The following is a 17,066-nucleotide window of genomic DNA, read 5'->3' on the forward strand; positions in this document are numbered from 1 at the left end:
TACCCTTCTTCAGTCAACAAACAACAATAACAAAATAAAAGACAATGAAAACATAAATTCGTAACAGCCGAACAGAACAGCGTTGTCTCGCTCTGTCGGGAACAAAATGTAATATCAATAGCCTTCAACACTCGTAACGTCACTTCCCTCGTAATGACGCATGGCAACTTAGTAACTGGTTCTAAACTATCGGAACAATGGCGGACGCTCTCATGAAATATTTCTCCGACGAGCATAAAAGCGTATCCAGAGGAGAAAAAAAAACAAACATTATAAATCTGATCATGTTTTGACTTTTACACATTCTGATCACATTATGACATATGAAAAGTTCTAGCCAGCACGAAGAATAAAAAGTACCGATTTTCTTTGTTTAGAACCACGATGGCCGCCGTTGGTGGCCGACGTGACATCAGACTATATTGAATCCAATTAACAGGTAACATGTCTTGTCCTGCATGGTATGAGAGGCCAGAGACCCCTCGTAAAGCTCTTTGGGCATGTTTAGTGGATATTGCTCTATACAAAAGCTCAGTTTTTTTTTTTATTTTGTTTGTTTGTTGTTTTGTTTTTCTTTTGTCGTTGTCTTGTTTTGTTTTGTTTTTTAGGGTTTTTTCTTTTGTTTTTTGGGGATTTTTTGGTTGTTTTTTTTTTTTTTTTTTTTTTTTTTTTTTTAATTTTTATTTATTTATTTTTCATTTTATTTTTTTTATTTTTTTTTTTGGGGGGGGGGGGGGGGGGGGGGGGGAGGGAGGGAGGGGATAGGGGGGGGGGGGGGTATGAAAACCTATTATAATTCTTGGTAAAAATAAACTTGGGTTTGTAATGAATATTCATAATAATATCAGCACACATTCCCATTGAGTTTGTAACAGAACCTGGATATCGATGTGTGTAACGTAAGGACATCTTGACCACATCCATTGTATCATATCCTAAAGGTCAGAGTATAGAGAGCGGGTGATTGGATGGGAGCATCACCCTTGAATCATATACCTATGATGTTCGCATGGGTGTACGATCCGATAGTGATGTCGTTTCTTCTTCTCTTTACTAGACTATCCTGCTTCTTTGGTTTGTGATTGTACTTTTGACAGGGATGTTTTTTTTCTGTAAATCTTCTGCCTGTTTGTTCTTGGTTATTTATAATTTAGCTTATGATATCTTTAGGTTATGATCTTGATTTACATTTGTACTATTTTTGTTAGATTGCTTGTTCTTTTGTTTCAGCGGGCTCTCATATAACCTCAATTGTGTTGGAAGAGACCTAAAGCAACAAACAAACAAACAAACAAAAAAGAGTATAGAGAGAGAAAAAAAAATAAAAAGAAGAAATTTTAACTCACTCAACCCTAACACCGACTGTATCCGTAGTTCACTCGGGTTACTTTTATCCCATGCCCAGAAATTTATTACATTTTTATGAGACAAATTGTACACATAGTTATCAAAGCTAATGTTTTTAGTTTTTGCGTGTTAATGGTAGTTGAATAAAACTATCTATGTAAATGCTCATTTTTGATACATTTTTTTTTTCCAATTTTGAAAAGTAGCAAAAATCTCTAGGATTGAGTGAGTTAATATAAAGTAACAAAGGTTAACTCTCTCCTTACCAGCCATAGGAAAATCGTCACATTCGTTAGGAGGCATCCAACAATTTTCATATTCTGATTTCATTTTGTTATAGTTATAGCCATAAAAACTCGACACTGTGTTGCAGAGCTCATTTTTATGAACAAAATATAGAATATAGGTCCTACTCGTTACCTATCTGTGTGAAAAATCTAGCTTTGTTTTGGGCGAGTATGATGTTTCCTGTATAATTCTGAAAATTGAGCTTTATATAGCGCAATATCCACTAAATGTGCTCAAAGCGCTTTACAAGGGGTCCCAGGTCAAACAGCAACATTTAACATGTAGGACGGGACCTGACGCTTGTTAGGCGATATTACAATTTTTCGGACAAAGACAACGCTGTTAACGGCCAGGTACTCATTTTAAAACCTGAGTACGGAGAGAGAATGTGAGTAAAGAGTCTTTTCCAAGGACTCAACCATGCGCCGAGCGCGAGGCTCGAACCCAGGACCTTCCGATCCGAAAGCAAGTGTCATACCACTAGACCACATAGGAGAGAGTTAAGCTATAGGGGTTTTCGATGAATGAATTCTTGCACATTGGGAATTTTGAACTCGTTTCCAATGTAGCTCTTTCAAAGTCGTGCCACTGTTGGCAACATTTTCGCAAATCCTAACTAAAAGCAAGAGAGCAAGAATTCGATAACATAAACTAAACTCGTGCGGCGATGTGGTCTTGTGGTATGAAACTCGTTTTCAGATCGGAAGGTCCTGGGTTCGAGCGAGCCTCGCTCGGCGCATAGTTGAGTCCTTGGAGAAGGCTCTTTACTCACATTCTCTCACCGTACTCAGGTATAAAATGAGTACCTGGACATTAACAGCATTGTCTCTGTTGGAAAAAAATTGTAATATTGCCTAACAAGCGTCATGTCTCGTTCTACATGTTAAATGTTGCTGCTGGCCAGGGACCCCTTGTAAAGCACTTTGAGCACGTTTAGTGGATATTGCCCTATATAAAAGCTCAAGTTTTTTTTAAAATGAAAAACCCAAAGCATTTTACCTCAACGAGTAACATAATCCTTGAAAGTGAATCGAAGAGGAAGGAATAGCACTCTACTTAATTATGCCTTTTTTGGAAAAATATCAAATTCAGAAATTAAGGAGCAGGCACCGGTGTAAGATATAGATCTGAATAAGTGTGTATGAAAGGTGACAGACAAAGCAAGAAAGAAAAATACAAGAAGAAAAAAAAAAACCATCCCAAACAAATCAGTCGACCTCGACTGGGGATCGAACCTGAGACCTTCTCTACCCTCGTGAAGAATATAGGTATTAAAGTTGTCCCAATTATCGGGAGCCTCTGTGGTTGTAATGGTAGCACAGCTGACTGGTAATCAGAAGGTCTGAGGTTCGATCCCCCGTCGAAGTGGACTGAATTTTTGGGATGTTGTTTTATTTTTTCTTGTATTTTTCTTTCTTGCTTTGTCTGGCACCTTTCATACACACTTGTTCAGTTCTTTATCTTAATTATGCATTACTCTTTTAAAAAAAACTAACTTACGTATCCAAACCAGCAACCACCTGAGCTCTAGCCCTTCGGTTTAAAAAAACAACAACTTGAAAATAAATATAACTGTATTTCATACTTTAAGCTACACTGTATTGGAGATTGTGTCCACATCACATGGTCAATGCTTTATCTTAATTATGCCTTACTCTTTAAAAAAAAAAAATAACTACTTGAAAATAAATATTGTTGTTGAAAATAAATATAACTGAATTTCATACAGCTACACTTTATTGGAGATTGTTTGTCAACCAAATACTACACAACACAATATGGTAATCCTGTATCATAACATTGCCAGTCAATGATAAAAAGTGACATGACACGACACACTGATAACACACTACTCAACAGAACACAACACACTATCAAATAGGAAACAACTGCACTGATGTAAGATTAAAAAACAAAAAACCTGAAGGAAAAAAAAAGGGTGTATGACAAATCAGAAAGAAAAATTGAAGAAAAAATAATCCAAAAAAATTTTTTTTTAAAAACAGTCTGTTTATGAACTTGAATGTAAGCTTCAGTTTAATATACGAAAATAGATAAAATGGACGTTTCAAATTTCCCCTTTATCAACAAAACAGGATGAATGAAACACTACAGACTAATGAGATAATGTGGTAGTGCCGTTGTTTTTTTAAATTCATCTTAACAACGCCACTCCCCGATTACCTTATTCGTCTGTAGCGTTTCATTCATCCTGTTTTGTTGATAAAGGGAAACATGTAACGTCCATTTTATCTATTTTCGTACATTAAATTGAAGCTTACATTCAATTTCACGTTGTTATTTATTTCTTCCAGCTTCGAACAGCAACATTTACATTTCTATTTTTTTCTGGCACTTTTCATACACACTTTTTTCAAATCAAATTTTCAACAGACCAACAATTCATGACAGTAATCTATAAATGAGACAAACCAAAGATTTCTATCTAAACACATCAAGACCTTACGTTTATTTTAAATTCTATTCTATCAAAATGCATGACTACACAAAAGCAAAAGCCTATTTTGATAATCTCCCCCCCCCCCTCCCACCCCCCGACAGCCACGGATACAAACTTGACAGACCGTTTCCAATTGCCATTGATAATAATAAATAAATTATTATAATGTCTAACCCAATCAAACAGTTGAATTGTCTCCCTTTGTTGATTTCAATGAGTTTTCAGCCACTGGCAATTTGCTGATTGATTGATTCTTCACCACAAACAATAATAATTATATATAGAACAACCATATTCTGACAGAGATGCCAACCCCAACTGAAGAAATGGTATAATTTTGACTGAAAAGAGGTGTAAAATTTGAAGGAAAAAATGTGTAATTGCGCAAAACAAAGGCATTATTTATCAAACATATTTTATCATCACAATCATCTATCTTCAATCGCCATTGTTATTTCTGATTAAAATTTATTCTTTCATTTCATCATTTGATAATGGTTTGTTTGACCTTAAGAATTATCAGTGTTATCAAGACATCATGACATGTCAATATGTTTTATAGAAGTCGTATGTGTGCTGATATAATGCCATTGATTGCATGTTTAGAATCTGTTTTCGCCATTTGTGAGCAAGAACCCGAATGCGAAACGGCAGAGCTTCTAGTTGGATAGTGCGTTGTGACGATGCTACCGGGCGGGTTCGCGACGGTGCACGAATGCGGACCGGACTTTGCTGATTGGGTCGATCGTCATAACATAGTAGTGTGAGAACCATAAGAAGCTGCTGCCATTTGTGGGCAAGAACCCGAAACGGCAGAGCATCTAGTCGAACGGTGTGTTGTGACGATGCTACCGGGCAGGGTCGCGACGGTGCACGAATGCGGACCGGACTTTGCTGATTGGGTCGATCGTCATAACATGGTAGTGTGAGAACCATAAGAAGATGCTGCCATTTGCAATATTGATAACGATGTATGGGTTGTTTTTGTCTACTTCAGTGTATCACCATCGAGTGTGATATTTTTCATCAAGGGAAAACTTTGCAACCTCGTTTTTGGTTCACTATGAGAATATTCAGTTTTTGTATCAGTTTTTGTCTTTGTTTCATTAATAAGAACATAAAGTTGTTTTGTAGAGAGCTTGTTTGAGTTTTTAAAAATCAATTTTTCTGCTGGGTAAGCCTGTCATTTTGGGAAACTACTGAAAATCATCAGTAAGGAGAGGGTTAAGGGGAGGCTTGGGTCTAATTATTAGGAAAATCCCTTTAAGATTTTGGTGGAAAATGATATTTGATTATCTTAGAAATAAAATTATTGAAGTCCAACTTCTTAAAACAGACTATAAAGGCACGAAAAACACAGTAGAAAAGGGTACAAGGAGTAAGAAAAGTGTGAAAAACAGAAAGCTGTTTTGCTATTTTCTCAACATGTCATTTTTCTAAGGGTATGGGATACTGTGTCCAACGTTTCTCAGAATCTATTCAATGAAAATGTCTGAAAATTTCCAGTTATCACAGAGATAATGTATTGTGTCACCATAGAGAGATATTTTTGATAAGGCTGGTGTATTTTGAATTATAATCCAAATTATAACAGGTCCTGGGTTCGAGCATAGTTGAGGCCTTGGAAAGACTATTTACTCACATTCTCTCACCGTACTCAGGTGTAAAATGATTACCTGGCCTGGTTTACAGCATTGTCTCTGTAGGAAATAAATTTTACTTTCTCTTAACGGACGTCATGTCTTGTTCTTTATGTTACGTGTTGCTGCTGGTCAGGGACCCTTTGTAAAGCGCTTTGAGCACGTTTAGTGGAGATTGCGCTATATAAAAAGCTCAACTAATATTACAATTTGTTCTGATGCTGTAAACGACTAGGTACTCATCTTACACCTGTGTGCAGTGAGAAAATGTTACTCGACTTGATTTGAGCATTTATAAAGAACAATATCCACCAAACATGCTCAAAGCGCTTTATAAGGGTCCCAAGCCAACAGCAACACTTAACATGCAGGATGAGACATGACCCTTGTTAGGCGATGTTACAAATTGTTCCAACACAGATGGTGCTGTAAACTACTAGCTACTCATTTTATATCTGAGTGTGGTGAGAGAATGTGAATAAAGAGGACGTAACTATGTGTTGAGCAGAGTGGTACTTGAACCCTGGACCTTCCAGTCTGAAGGCAAGTGTTGTACCACTAGACCACATAGTCGAACAATACAGTACAATGAAACTATAGAATCAATGTCTATGTGGTCTAGCGCTATGACACTCGCTCTCGGATCTGAAGGTCCTGGGCTCGAGCTGCACTCGCTCAGCGCATAGTTGAGTCCTTGGAAAAGGCTCTTTACTCTCATTCTCTCACCGTACTCAGGTGTAAAATGAGTACCTTCAGATTAACAGCGTTTTCTCTGTCCGAAAAAATTATAATATCGCCTTACAGGCATCATGTTGCTGTTGGACAGGGACCCCATGCAAAGCGCTTTCAGCACGTTTAGTGGATACTGCGCTATACAAAAGCTCAATTCTTTAATTTTTTTATTTTTTAAATAAATGATATTGTTAATCCTCACCATGAGCAAGCCTTCCATGTCTAGGGCTAGCAAATCTTCCTGGCAAGATTGTAAGATGGCGATTCCAACACGGAATATGATCTCCATACCCTGGGGAAACAAATAGAGATGGACAAAAACAATGTAGAAGACAAAAAAGGAGATGATTTTCATTAGGGGTCAATTTCATACCAAGGTCAATTCTGTATAATAATAATAATAATAATAATAATAATGATAATGATAATAATAATAATAATAATAATAATGATAATAATAATAATAATAATAATAATAATAATAATAATAATAATAATAATAATAATAATAATGATAATAATAATAATAATAATAATAATAATGATAATAATAATAATAATAATAATAATAATAATAATAATAATAATAATAATAATAATAATAATAATAATAATAATAATAACAATAACAATAATAATAATAATAATAATAATAATAATAATAATAACAATAATAATAATAATAATAATAATAATAATAATAATAATAATAATAATAATAATAATAATAATGATAATGATAATGATAATAATAATAATAATAATAATAATAATAATAATAATAATAATAATAATAATAATAATAATAATAATAATAATAATAATAACAATAACAATAAAAATAATAATAATAATAATAATAATAATAATAATAATAATAACAATAACAATAAAAATAATAATAATAATAATGATAATGATAATGATAAAATAATAATAATATATAATAATAATAATAATAATAATAATAATAATAATAATAATAATAATAATAATAATAATAAATAATAATAATAACAATAAAATAAAAATAATAATAATAATAATAATAATAATATAATAATAATAACAATAATAATAATAATAATAATAATAATAATAATAATAATAATAATAATAATAATAATAATATAATGAATTTATATAGCGCCTAGATCCAATTTTGTTGTTTTAAGTGTACTGCTTTATGGAAGTGAAAGCTGGAAAATGACATCCTCCTTAATACAGAAACTTGAAGCCTTTCAGAACAAGTGTTTAAAAAGAATTTTTAATTTATTTTGGCCTACAAAAATAAGAACAGTGGATCTATTAAAGAAAGCTGACTGCACTAGCATTGATAGCCAAATAAAAAGAAGAAGATGGCGTTGGCTGGATCATGTGGCCAGAATGGAAAAAGGGTCACTTCCCAAGACAGCCTTGTACTGGACAGCAGATGGGAAGAGAAAGCGGGGAAGACCCAAAGAAACCTGGCGAAGGACCATGGAGAAAGAATTAAAGGAAGCAGGCCTGTCCTGGAATACAGCCACCGCAAAAGCAGCCGATCGCAAAAAATGGAGATGTCTGGTGGATGCCCTATGTTCCTCAAGGACCGAAGAGGATTAAGTAAGTAAGTGCTAGATCCAATTTAGAATTGCCCACTGGCGCTTTACATCAACACATCATGTATGATATACAAATATAGAACTGACATGTTAAAAACCACATAAATACGGTGATAAAATAAAATATTATTATAATAAAATACATACTGAGAATCCAAATTATAATTTGCCCTACAGTATAATTTGGATCCAGTCTATCAACTTACCTCAGACACAAAGACATCCATAATCCTCCTGGCCAAAGTGAGAGGAAGTGACGTCACATAGAGAGTCAAAAACCACGATGAGGCATACATGGATGTGTCAAAATTCTGTGTCTGGAAATGGACCAGAAGTGTCGGCAACAATTCCTGGGGAGGACAAAATTTTCAAATTAATCTTTTCAAAATCATAAACGGTAAAAATAGAACAGTAAGAGATCTCAAACACATCAACCCTATGGGACAGCGTGGCTCAGCGGTAAGGTCTTTGCTTCACACCCAAAAAGGACAGAGTTCGACTACCCGCCATGCTGTGTGGTCTTGAGCAAGTCACTTAGTGTTAGCTCATATTATATTGCAGTGCTGCACGGATTATTCCAGTCTTCCCTTGGAATAGAACCTAAAGAGAAAATTCTCCTTAGGGATGGATAAAGGGAATTTATTTATTTATTATTTTATTTATAAAGACTTTTTTTGAAAATCCTAAAATCTAAAAATTTGCATGACTAGAAATATAGTGCATCTGCACCCACTCAAAAAGCAATTAAAATTTTTTTTCTAAATCTAAATCAAAGATTTCGAACATTTTTATTATAATATCTACTTTTTTAACACCATTGGTGCTTTGGATACCAATTTTTAAAAATATAATCCAAGCCAACAGATAGTTTTCCAAACCAGCTTTCATGAGATAACTTTTTACATCATCAATTTACTTTAAAGAAGATTAGATTCAACAGTCCTTCAAAGTCTTGAAAGTATCTGCTCGAATGACACATTTTACTTTTCAACAAGTTTTATTGAATTAAGGTAAAATAAAAATAAATTAAATAAATAAATAAAATTCCCTTTATTCATCCCATTGGGGAAATTTGTCTCTAGGGTCTATTCCAAGGGAAGACTGGAATAACCCAGGCGTCAGTCGCAGTGCAGCGACACAAATTGAGCTAGGGCGATGTGACTTGCTCAAGGCCACACAAGCAGCGGTGGGTGATCAAACTCGTTACCTTTCGGGTACGAAGCAAAGACCATACCGTTGAACTACGCTGTCCCTCTAGACCAGCCTTCTTGAGATAACTTTATAAATTAATTATCAATTTACCTTAAATAAAATTAGATTCAATAGATCTTCAAAGGCAACATTTTCCTGTAGCCTACCTGTATAAGACAACCCCCCATCCTGTACCTGTATAAGACATTCCAGCTTGAACATACACATCCCCAGCTCAGCCATGGACGGTTTGAATAATTCACGCAGTCTGAAATCCTGCATCAGTCGTACCAAGACGGCAAACGCATCTTCCTCTGGCATCTGGTGGGATGGGAAATGGGATGGGATACAACCCGTGAACAAACAAATGTATTAACGAAAGACTGAAAATGGAGAGGCTTCGTATGGGAACAAAACAAGACAATGGACGTTTCGGGTACAAACCCTTCATCAGCACAACAATACATAAACAAATGTGAAAAACAAATAAAATAAAATGCAAAATAACTTGTATCGACAGAGTATCGCAAAGTACTTTCTGCCAAATCTATGAGACTCAGCTACCCATTCACCACTGGGTGGACAGGGGGGTCAGAAAAAAATCTCGACTGCACCAGGGATCGATCTCGGTCCCTTTGTGTGTGAAGGGAGTGCTCTACCAACTGAGCTATCACAGTAAAAATGGATACCGAATGGTATTTGGAATTTAAAATTTTTGTGACATACTTTTCATTGTTATGGCATTTTAAAGTAGAAAACTTTAATTTGGTAAATCTTGTGTAATGATTTAAAATAAATTCTCGAGGGCCTTAAAAAGATAAAACAACATCAGAACCTATTAATGATCTTATTTTTATCATGAACAGACCTGTCAACCCTTCACATTCCAAAAGTGGAATCAGAACGCCTGAAAATAGGAATTGGAGACAAATACTAGGAATTTCACCTCTTTCACACCCAGCTCCCCCCCCCCCCCCCCCCCCCCCCCCCCAATCCCCTCTCATTGCTCAGTTTTATTCTTACCATTATCACCATTTCGTAAATGGGAATTTTAGGGACAATGACGGAATAGTACAAAAGGAAGAGTTAAAATAGGAATGATTCTGCCAAAAGCGGAAGGGTTGGCAGGTATGCATCAATCATGTGGTCAGACAAAAATCATAGTAAAGTGAGATAACAATTTTTTTTAAACTGAGAAAGAGAATATAAATATTTACTGGATTACTTCCCTTCCCATGAAATTAAAATTTCTTTTTTTCTTTCTTTTTCGTTTAATACAGTTTATCAGGAATTGAAATACAGACGATTTATTTCTCTTACATTACACACAAACCCTTGAAAATTTGGATAGAAGTGTCAATAAAGTAGAGTGTTTGAGGAAAACTCCCTATTCAGGATAACAACGATAAAAAAAAATTTAAATTCCACGAACCCATGCCATTGTTTGTTTCTTACCTGCATAAGTAACATGCCGACGATAAATCCACTGCCCTGACAGTAGCCGACCTCTCTGTCGTGTAAGGAATAGGCCTGAGGACAACATTACAACAAAGAAACAAAAAAAAACAACTATTACTTTAGTTTCCATAACATTTTTCAAATAAACTTATTCACATTAAATAGTGATAGAAAAACGAATATATCCTTTATCTTTCATCATAAAGATGTCATGTGCACTTTTTGCAGCCGCAAATATTAGGGCGATCCGCAAATCGTGGCAAATTTTTGGAAATTGGCAAATCGCGTGGCAAATTTTGGGACAAAAAAAGAAGCGAAAATAAAATAACGAAAAAAAAAGTGCGAAACTTGAGAAATGTTGCAGCTTTGCCTGGGACCAATCCAAGGAAGCTACTCTCTATGGATAATGATCCTTTAAATCTTTGTAACAACGTTATTCACTTTACATTGTGTAAATTAATAAAGGTAGCCTCCTTAAATGTAATAAATTGTCTTTTATATATATCTATTTCTGTATCGCGTGTTAATTTTTACTGAAAGGCTTAGTTCTTTTCGGCAAATTTTGGGGGGTTTTTTGGCAACTTTTGGCAAATTTTAGGTCCCAATTTGGCAAAAAATGCAGATGACAGATAAAGATGTTTGAAATCATTGGCTTCTCGATGGAAGGATAGAATATCAAAAAGTATGCAGATGGACAAATACATAATTTTTTAAAACATGTTATTTGTGATAAAAATTTTGAATTGAAGAATTTATTTTTAATTCAAAAGAAACCAATTGGATGAATGGGTTTTTGTTTATTAATCTTAACAACGCCATTACCACATTATCTCATTCATCTGTAGTGTTTCTTTCATTCATCCTGTTTTGTTGAGAGAGGGGAAACCCGAAACAACCATTTTATCTGCTTTTGTATATTAAATTGAAGCTTACATTCAATTTCACATTGTTATTTATTTTGTCGAGCTTCGAGCAGAAACATTTACACTACTCAGTATTGGGGGCAGTGTGGATCAGCGGTATGGTCTTTGCTTTGTACCCGAAAGGTACCGAGTTCGATCACCCGCCGCTGTGCTGTGTGGCCTTGAGCAAGTCACCTCGCCCCAGCTCAATTTGCAGCACTGCATTACGGCTGAAGTCTGGGTTATTCCAGTCATCCCTTGGAATAGACCCTAGAGACAAATTTCCCCGGTGGGATGAAGTGTAAATGTTGCTGCTCAAAGCTCGAGGAAATAAATAACAATGTTAAATTGAATGTAAGCTTCAATTTAATTATGAAAACAGATAAAATAGATGTTTCGGGTTTCCCCTTTATCAACAAAACAGGACAGGACAGGAATATGGGATGAATAAAGGGAATTTTATTTTATCTAATTTTTTTTTTTTTCATTCCACAATTATTATTATTATTATTACTATTATTATTATTATTATTATTATTATTATTACTATTATTATTATTATTATTACTATTATTATTATCATTATTATTATTATCATCAATATTATTATCATCATCATTATTATCATCATTATTATTATCATCATTATTATTATCATCATTATTATTACTACCTTCATGACATTGAATAGACTCTCCTGACCAAACCCATCTTTCTCCTTGAAGAACTCGTGATCAGGAAACGTCCTGGCGATATCCCTCCGTATCAGCTTCTCACACGGCGACGTCTTCTTCATGTGTTCCGCGTACTCCTGTTTCCAGACGGCATCGTGGACTCCTAGAACAAGTTGCCAGGCCATCCCGCGGAACTCGTGAGGGATGCCTTTACGAACCAGGTCCTGGTTGGAGGAGCAACAAATAGGAATATATGGCATTCATAAACAGCTGATTGGTTTATTGGAATGATCTCCCTCAATCTGTGAGATTCTCGAGCTCAAAAGACATTTTCAAAAAAGCCCTGAAAACATATCTTTTCAGAAAATATTTACTTTTTAATTGAATTTTAAATGTATTGTATGTGACATTTATATTGATGATGTATTGATGCCCTTTTATGCTCTTAATTGTTTTGATACCTTGGTTGAATTTTTTTTTTTTAATGCGCTTTGACGTTTCGACGAAAGGCGCTATATAAATATGCTTATTATTATTATTATTATTATTATTATTATTATTTTTATTATCATTATTATTATTATTATTATTATTATTATTATTATTATTATTATTATTATTATTATTATTATTATTATTATCATTAAAGACACTTTCATCTATGATGATGTTAATATAATATGACACGCCAAACAATTTTTGACAGAAATTACCAAAAAATATCTCAAGATCGTAAATCAGTTGTTCTAATTTACATATCAAAAATTAAAATGACAAAAAGAAAAATAGAATAAATAATAATAAATCAAAAATTGGAATTACACCTTTTTAACACCCCCCCACCATTCTTCTTTCTTATATATACCCTTGTTGCCATGTTTTTCGACGAAAGCAACAACGTTAATGGATGTTACACTTTTAATGATACTTTTTTTTAAAAGGTGACATTGATTTTGATGTACTTGGTACTTTGATATGCTTGTTCTAAAATATTCCCTCTAATTATTATAATTATTATATAAACCCTTGTTCCCATCTTTCTTGCTGAAAGCAACAATGAATGTTACACTTTTTATGATATTTTTTTTTTAAATGTGAAATTGATTTTGATATACTTGGTACTTTGATATGCTTGTTCTAAAATATCCTCTTCATTCTTTTTTTATTCTTACCATATCATCATTTTTTTTTTTTTAATGGGAATTTTAGAGACAATGGCGGAATAGTACAAAAAGAAGAGTGAAAATAGGAATGATTCCTCCAAAAGCGGAAGGATTGGCAGGTATGTATACAATCACAGTCAGGAAATGTCTGAAGACTGAGTTGTTCCGCGAGGCTTATTTTTCATAAAATAGATGTTGCTTTGATTTTGTTTTTTGTTTGCATGCTTATTATGTATCATGTAGTGTCGTGATTTTTAATTTTGTTGTTTTTAAACATTGTTATTTTTATTATGTAAAGCGCCGCAGAGCACGATTAACGTGGATGTTTAGGCGCTATATAAATTCAATATTTACTATTTACTATTACATGTCTCCGATCCAAATGCCTCCAGTCCCAGCATTTTGTCCCGATTACATAAAACATCCGATCCGGATAGTGGATTGAATCCAATCCCTAACGTTTACAAATAAAGAAGAAGAAGGAAAATCCAGTCCCCAACCAGGGAATCTGTGCGGATAATGGAAGCATCTGGATTGTGGAGTTCCGGATTAGAGGGACATGATCCTAGTTTGTGCGGCTATGTGGTCTAGTGGTGTGACACTCACTTAAGCACTTTCGGATCGGAAGGTCCTGGGTTCGAACCCCACCCGGCGCATAGTTGAGTCCTTGGCGAAAGCTCTTTACTCACATTCTCTCACCGTACTCAGGTGTAAAATGAGTACTTGGCCGTTAAAAGCTTTGTCTCTGTCCGAAAACAATTGTAATAGCGTCAAACAGGCGTCATGTCTTGTCCTAAATGTTAAATGTTGCTGTTGGTCAGGGACCCCTTGTAAAGCGCTTTGAGCACGTTTAGTGGATATTGCGCTATATAAAAGCTCAATTTTTTTTTTTTTTAAAGAATGTAGTTTGTAGTTTTCACTGATTGAACTATGACCCTTGACCTACCTTTAAAAAAGCGGGCCTTTTCCTGACCGACTCCCAGTCATTGATGATTCGACCCCAAATCTCCCACAGGCTTTCACTAGAATTCACACCTGAGATTGAAAGTGACAGTAGATCATCAGTCAATTTCTAAAATACCAGCTTTTTGTATAGATAGATAGATATTCAGTATTTCAATCAAATTTCAACTTTAAAAATAAAATGGCATAAAATATGTAACATTCATTGTTGCTTTCGGCAAGAAAGATGGGAATAAGGGTTTATATAATAATTATAATAATTAGAGGGAATATTTTAGAACAAGCATATCAAAGTACCAAGTACATCAAAATCAATGTCACCTTTTAAAAAAAAATATCATAAAAAGTGTAACATCCATTAACGTTGTTGCTTTCAGTGAAAAGCATGGCAACAAGGGTATACATAATTATGTTTAGAGTTGGAATATTTTAGAACAAGCATATTAAAGTATGAAGAATATCAAAAACAAATTTCACCTTTTTGAAAAAAAAAAAATGTCATAAACATTGTAAGATCCATTAAATTTAAACTTTGACAACCCATTAAGGAATAATTAATCTTCTCCACCATTATTAAGAAACATTTCGACAAATGGCAGTAAACGGTGAAAAGGAACACTACACACACTTGCATGCTTTTCGGACAAGGTTTGTGTCTCATAATTCATATCTCTCTGTGTCTATACTGTCAGACAATAGCAAAACACACTTGGATTCATTTTGGCCAGAAAACACACTCACTTTGAATGTATTGAAAGATCAATACGGCGCTTTCGACACTATTTAGGTCATTTAAGCGCCCGTTTCTGTCTTTTATCAATTTTTATCGGCCTTGAGGGGCCATAGCTGCTCAATCGTGTACTGTTGTAATAAAATCTTTATAAAATCATAATAGTTAAATGTTTGTTGTTTTAAAAATATTTATTTACAATTTCTGCAGGAGTTCACATTCCTGCAGACAACTCGACAAGAAAAATGTCTTAGCTTTAATATATCTGGACAGCTTTGGGTTCATCTTAAAAGTTCAATACATCATAGTTTGTTTGTTTTTTGTTTTGTTTTTTATAAATATAAAAAGAATAAAAAAGAAATAATTAAATAAATAAATAAAATAAAATAAAATGAAATAAAACTTGACAAATTTCAAGACAAATTTAATGCAAATTTGAGAAAAAAACAGAAAAAAGAAAAAAAAATTATGTTATAGGATGCAGTCTAATGCATAATAGCAGAGTGTGAATGTCAAGCTAAGATTTGAAGAAATAGTATTGAAAAGAGATAGATGGAGGAATTGAGGATGGGGGAAGGGGAGGGGGGAGGAAATAGCAAGGATGTGCTGTTATGATAAATACAGAGAATGAGAGAAAATAAAATGAGAGAGAGAGAGAGAGAAAGAGAGAGAGAGAGAGAGAGAGAGAGAGAGAGAGATCTACTGGTGGCGCTTGCAACACATTTAAGATCATATCAGGCCAGTAAAAAGGAAGAAATTGGAATAGTAAAAAGTTGTAGAAACAGATGTAGATTTCAAGAGCACACTGTCAAAGTACTTAGTTTGAGATCATCTACAAGTCTCATCAAGACACAAGCACAGGTCCCAACTAAGAGGAATACACTCAAATGTTTACAAATCATATATAATATGTAAGCAAAACATAATTAAGTGCAGCTGTGCGGCTATGTGGTATGACACTCGCTTTCGGATAGGAAGGTCCTGGGTTCGAGCCTCGCGCATAGTTGAGTCCTTGGAAAAGGCTCTTTACTCACATTCTCTCACCGTACTCAGGTGTAAAATGAGTATGTGGCCGTTAACAGCGTTGTCTTTGTCAGGAAAAAAAAATTGTAATATCGCCTAACGGGCATCATGTCCCGTCCTACATGTTAAATGTTGCTGTTGACCAGGGGCCCCTTGTAAAGCGCTTTGAGCACATTTATTGGATATTGTGCTACATAAAGCTCAATTTGTTTATTTGTTTTTTTTTTGGCATAACAGAAATTACTTGATTGATTATGATTTGTTGCATTTCTTTTTGACAAAGTCTGACTTTTAGTTTAACTCCGTCATCACATCCGTTTCAAAGGGCGTATTCAACAAGGCTATTTCAGATAGAGTGATTAGTTTTTAGTTTTAGTTTTTTAGTTTTTAGGTGTTTAACGGCGCTTTCGACACTATTTAGGTCATTTAAGCGCCCGTTTCTGTCTTTTATAAATTTTTATCGGCCTTGAGGGGCCATAGCTGCTCAAAACGTGTACTGTTGTAATAATTTTTTTATAAAATCATAATAGTTACATGTTTGTTTGTTTTAAAAATATTTATTTACAATTTCTGCAGGAGTTCACATTCCTGCAGATACTTTAAAATTGTAAGCGGATCGACCGACGACTGGAACAGAGACTTCAAGTCCCTGTTTACATAATATAGAGTGATTAAAAACAACTACTCACACATAATAACAATATCTCAAAGTCTCGTAAATCCTAAAGGAGGAACCACGTCCAGCCCCCCCCCCCCCCATTCCCTCCCCCCCCCCCCCCCCCCAAATTAAAAGGCAGGGTGTTATTTATCATTACACCATCAGCTGGCGTCGCAAAATGGAAACAGTTAATTCAATTAACCAGTAGATTTTTGACCAATCAAAACATGGAATT

At 34.3% G+C, this 17,066-nt stretch overlaps 1 protein-coding gene across 2 annotated transcripts in view; it reads right to left on the reverse strand.

Moving 5' to 3' along the window:
* The window catches only part of LOC144980310 (ecotropic viral integration site 5 ortholog-like), a 239,567-nt gene that overhangs the window by 149,849 nt on the left and 72,652 nt on the right, over positions 1-17,066 (reverse strand). For both annotated transcript variants that reach the window (XM_078927965.1, XM_078927964.1), the window contains exons 6-11: positions 14,404-14,492; positions 12,294-12,518; positions 10,716-10,790; positions 9,456-9,581; positions 8,276-8,419; positions 6,671-6,760 (exon numbers count right to left, since the gene is read on the reverse strand). In XM_078927965.1, the coding sequence (XP_078784091.1) occupies positions 6,671-6,760; positions 8,276-8,419; positions 9,456-9,581; positions 10,716-10,790; positions 12,294-12,518; positions 14,404-14,492 (749 nt within the window). The remainder of the gene's footprint in view (positions 1-6,670; positions 6,761-8,275; positions 8,420-9,455; positions 9,582-10,715; positions 10,791-12,293; positions 12,519-14,403; positions 14,493-17,066) is intronic.

The sequence above is a fragment of the Berghia stephanieae genome, chromosome 9 (assembly GCF_034508935.2).
Source record: "Berghia stephanieae isolate SIO BIC M18660-M18661 chromosome 9, UCSD_Bste_1.3, whole genome shotgun sequence".
NCBI lineage: Eukaryota > Metazoa > Mollusca > Gastropoda > Nudibranchia > Aeolidiidae > Berghia > Berghia stephanieae.